Here is a 3193-nt window from a genome sequence, read left to right on the forward strand (position 1 = left end):
GCCTTCCTACTTTAAATGTCTCTTCTCACCCCCCCCCGGACCCGAAACACATGAGAAAAAAAAAAAAAAAAAAGGCGCCACCAAAAAAGAGAAACTTCAAGAAAAGAATGTCCCAGTTGCTGAAGAAAAAAAAACCCTTTTCAAACAAAATTATATATGGAAAAGAAACCCCGGGGAAAACCGACTCACAAAGATTTTTTTGAAAAAGAGAACCAAGAGTTTCCCTCTCCGCCCTGCAAGGATTGTTACGATAGCTCGGGGAACGACCAATTTCCCCTTTTATCCGTTGGTTACGTTCTGTCTGCTCTTTTTCGCATGCTCGTTCTGTTCTCTGTCCATTTTCTTCCCCCCAGCCTGTACCCGTTAGAACGCTCGAATTCCGTTGTACAACGTTTCCCCAAATTTTTCCAACATCGCCCTATACCCCCCCCCCCCAACCAAACAATCGTTATATCTGCCTCAGTTTTATGCGCAAGTACATCACGCTATCGCGATCGTTTTCCCCGTTTTTTAACTTAAACATCTCGTTGCGTTGCCGAACTTCTTAACGGCCTCACCGTCGCCTCTCGAAACATCAAACTCGGACGAAATCCCTTTCCCCCCATGTTTCAATTCTGAGCTTGCAATTTCGTTTTGATATCGTCACATTTTGCCTCAGCTTCAAGATACCCACTTCGCCCGTGCTTTCCACAGCCTGCCTTGACTTCGAGAGAAAGCAACAGAAGCTGTTATACGTAGAATTGCTCTCGAGACTCGGCTGCATTTTTGCTTGCCCTTTACTACTTTTACGATCATTTATTCGATACGCCCTGCAATCTCTGGCGATTTATGATAGTTGTTGTCTCCTGTCATTTTCGTGCTCTATATCCTCGTTTGTTCTGATGTTACTCGTTTTATTTTTATAAAGACCTTAACGACTTCAAGATTCAACGAACCCCACCCCCCAAAACCCACACAGCACGACCCTCCTCTGAAACAGAGCTTGTTTGTTCCGCCGTATAATCCTCGAAAACTCTACCCCCATCGCCGTTCACTTTTTCTGATGGGCTATTGTTACGACCGGAATCACCACTCAAACCCTAGAACCTCGCACACTTCCAACGCTGGACAATAATCTGCTATCTTGCCGCTACCAGATCGTATAGAAGGCACCAATTTAATTGATTTTGCCCTAAAAATCAATAATCTTAGCTGCGAAATTTTCCCGTCTCCAATCGACGTGACATTCAAACTTTTTCTCGTACAGGATCAGCTCGTCCTGTTTTAGTCCGTGAGGTCGAACACCGAAAAGCTGGAGCTGCCGTCGATCTCCCAGGTTCACACTCGACTTCCCACTGATATACCCTGGTATAATCATCACGCTGCAGAACGACCTCTGATAGGCGGTGACAGATTACCTGCCCTTTTCCTTCCTCACGCACAGCAATCCTCCTCTTCAGGTCGAATAGGCTCTCAAGACTCGTCGATATCTACGGTCTCATCGACTGGCTCGAACAGCGCCAGCTCCGTGGCCAGCTACACGACGTATTCTCAAGCCCCCACGGGCGAAGCCAAGAACCCTCCTCCTTCGTCCACTGACGGGGCTGGTGGGGTTCGTTCCCGATATTCCCTGGAGTCTACGAGCCAGCCGGATTATCTCGCCGGAGGAACTGTGAGTGAGGGATATAGCATTACCCAAACAGCGCTTGGAAGTATGAATCAAACACAGTCTTACCTGGATGTACATACATCACATTTGTCATCCGCACAGCCATACTCATCCCATGGCACCCCCGCTTCGAGTATTCCGCCTTACCAGTATTCCCAGCCTCCAGTCCTGCAGTCTGGGTCGTCTTACAGTTCAAGTGGAGCCTCGTCGTACCCTTCATATGGATATCCTAATGGCGTTACCTCTCCACAATCCGCGACCCAGGCGGTCACAAATGCCCTTTCCTCCCATGTACCCGCTCAAATACTTCCCTTGCCCGGTAAGTTTTTTTTTTTCTCTTGTTTGTTTTGATTTGTGTCATACCACTGGGGAGAGAACCCGTCACATGGGTGTGGAGCGAGCTAAGCTAATCAAATCTGTTTTTTTTATTTTTAATTTTTTTTTAGCAATGACTGCGACAACTCCAAGCCCTCATTCATATATACCAAGTCATGTTAATCACCCCCAATCATACGTGCCACATACATTTGATACCACAGGCCAGATACCACCGCCTGGTGCCAAACCGAGGGTTACGGCTACGTTGTGGGAAGACGAGGGAAGCCTGTGTTTTCAGGTGGAAGCTAAGGGTGTTTGCGTTGCGCGAAGAGAAGGTTCGAACATACATCCATACTTTTATTTATTTCCCAGTCAAACTTTTCTTCGCTTAACTGACCATTTATTTCATAGATAACCACATGATTAACGGAACAAAGTTACTCAATGTTGCCGGCATGACACGAGGACGACGGGATGGTATTTTGAAGAGTGAAAAAGTCCGCAATGTAGTTAAAATTGGGCCTATGCATCTCAAAGGCGTTTGGTATATATATACTTCAGTCTGTGGTTGGTTAAATTGTCCAAGATTTTGCAGCTAACTCGACCACTAGGATTCCGTTTGAACGAGCCCTAGAATTTGCCAACAAAGAGAAGATCACGGAGGAGCTTTATCCATTGTTTGTGCATGATATCGGAGCGCTACTATACCATCCCACCAACCCATCGAGTAGTAGAGGTGGTGCTCTTTCAACAAGGAACGATCAGAGACGTTTTGAAGCAAGTCAGGCCTCTCGATCGTCTCAAGGAGGGCAACCACCGCCTTTACATCATCATCATTCGATGCATAACCCTCTTACATCCCACTTGTCCCAGCCTCCTCATTCCATGGGCCCTCATTCTGGGCATACGCGCCCAGGGTTTGATCGTTCTCACACCTTTCCCACCCCGCCAACCAGCACATCCAGTCTGATGGGAATCGGAAGCCAAGGTGGATCCTATGAATGGCCCGGCCAAAGCATGGGAACTGGTGTTCAGGGTTCACAAACTCTCTCGATCGACACGGGTTTAACAAGTGCAAGATCGATGCCGACAACACCTGCCACAACACCCCCCGGAGCCAACCTGCAGAACATGCAGCAGTCATATCAAAGCCAACCAAGCTATGACACTTCAAAATCATACTATTCTGCCGCCCCTACATCTCAAGCGCAATATGCGTGGGACCAG

General features: G+C 47.4%; 1 protein-coding gene across 1 annotated transcript; it reads left to right on the forward strand.

The window, feature by feature from the left end:
* Positions 1-828: 828 nt before the first annotated feature.
* On the forward strand, positions 829-3132 carry BDBG_08183 (APSES transcription factor StuA; the record flags this gene model as incomplete). The annotated part of the gene is made up of 7 exons (XM_031723442.1): positions 829-871; positions 908-984; positions 1268-1967; positions 2095-2301; positions 2378-2510; positions 2578-2930; positions 3002-3132. 7 exons carry the CDS (start codon positions 829-831, stop codon positions 3130-3132), a joined length of 1644 nt encoding a protein of 547 aa, XP_031580608.1.
* Between the last annotated feature and the right edge of the window lie 61 nt (positions 3133-3193).

Source organism: Blastomyces gilchristii, assembly GCF_000003855.2.
Source record: "Blastomyces gilchristii SLH14081 genomic scaffold supercont1.22, whole genome shotgun sequence".
In the NCBI taxonomy this organism is placed as follows: domain Eukaryota; kingdom Fungi; phylum Ascomycota; class Eurotiomycetes; order Onygenales; family Ajellomycetaceae; genus Blastomyces; species Blastomyces gilchristii.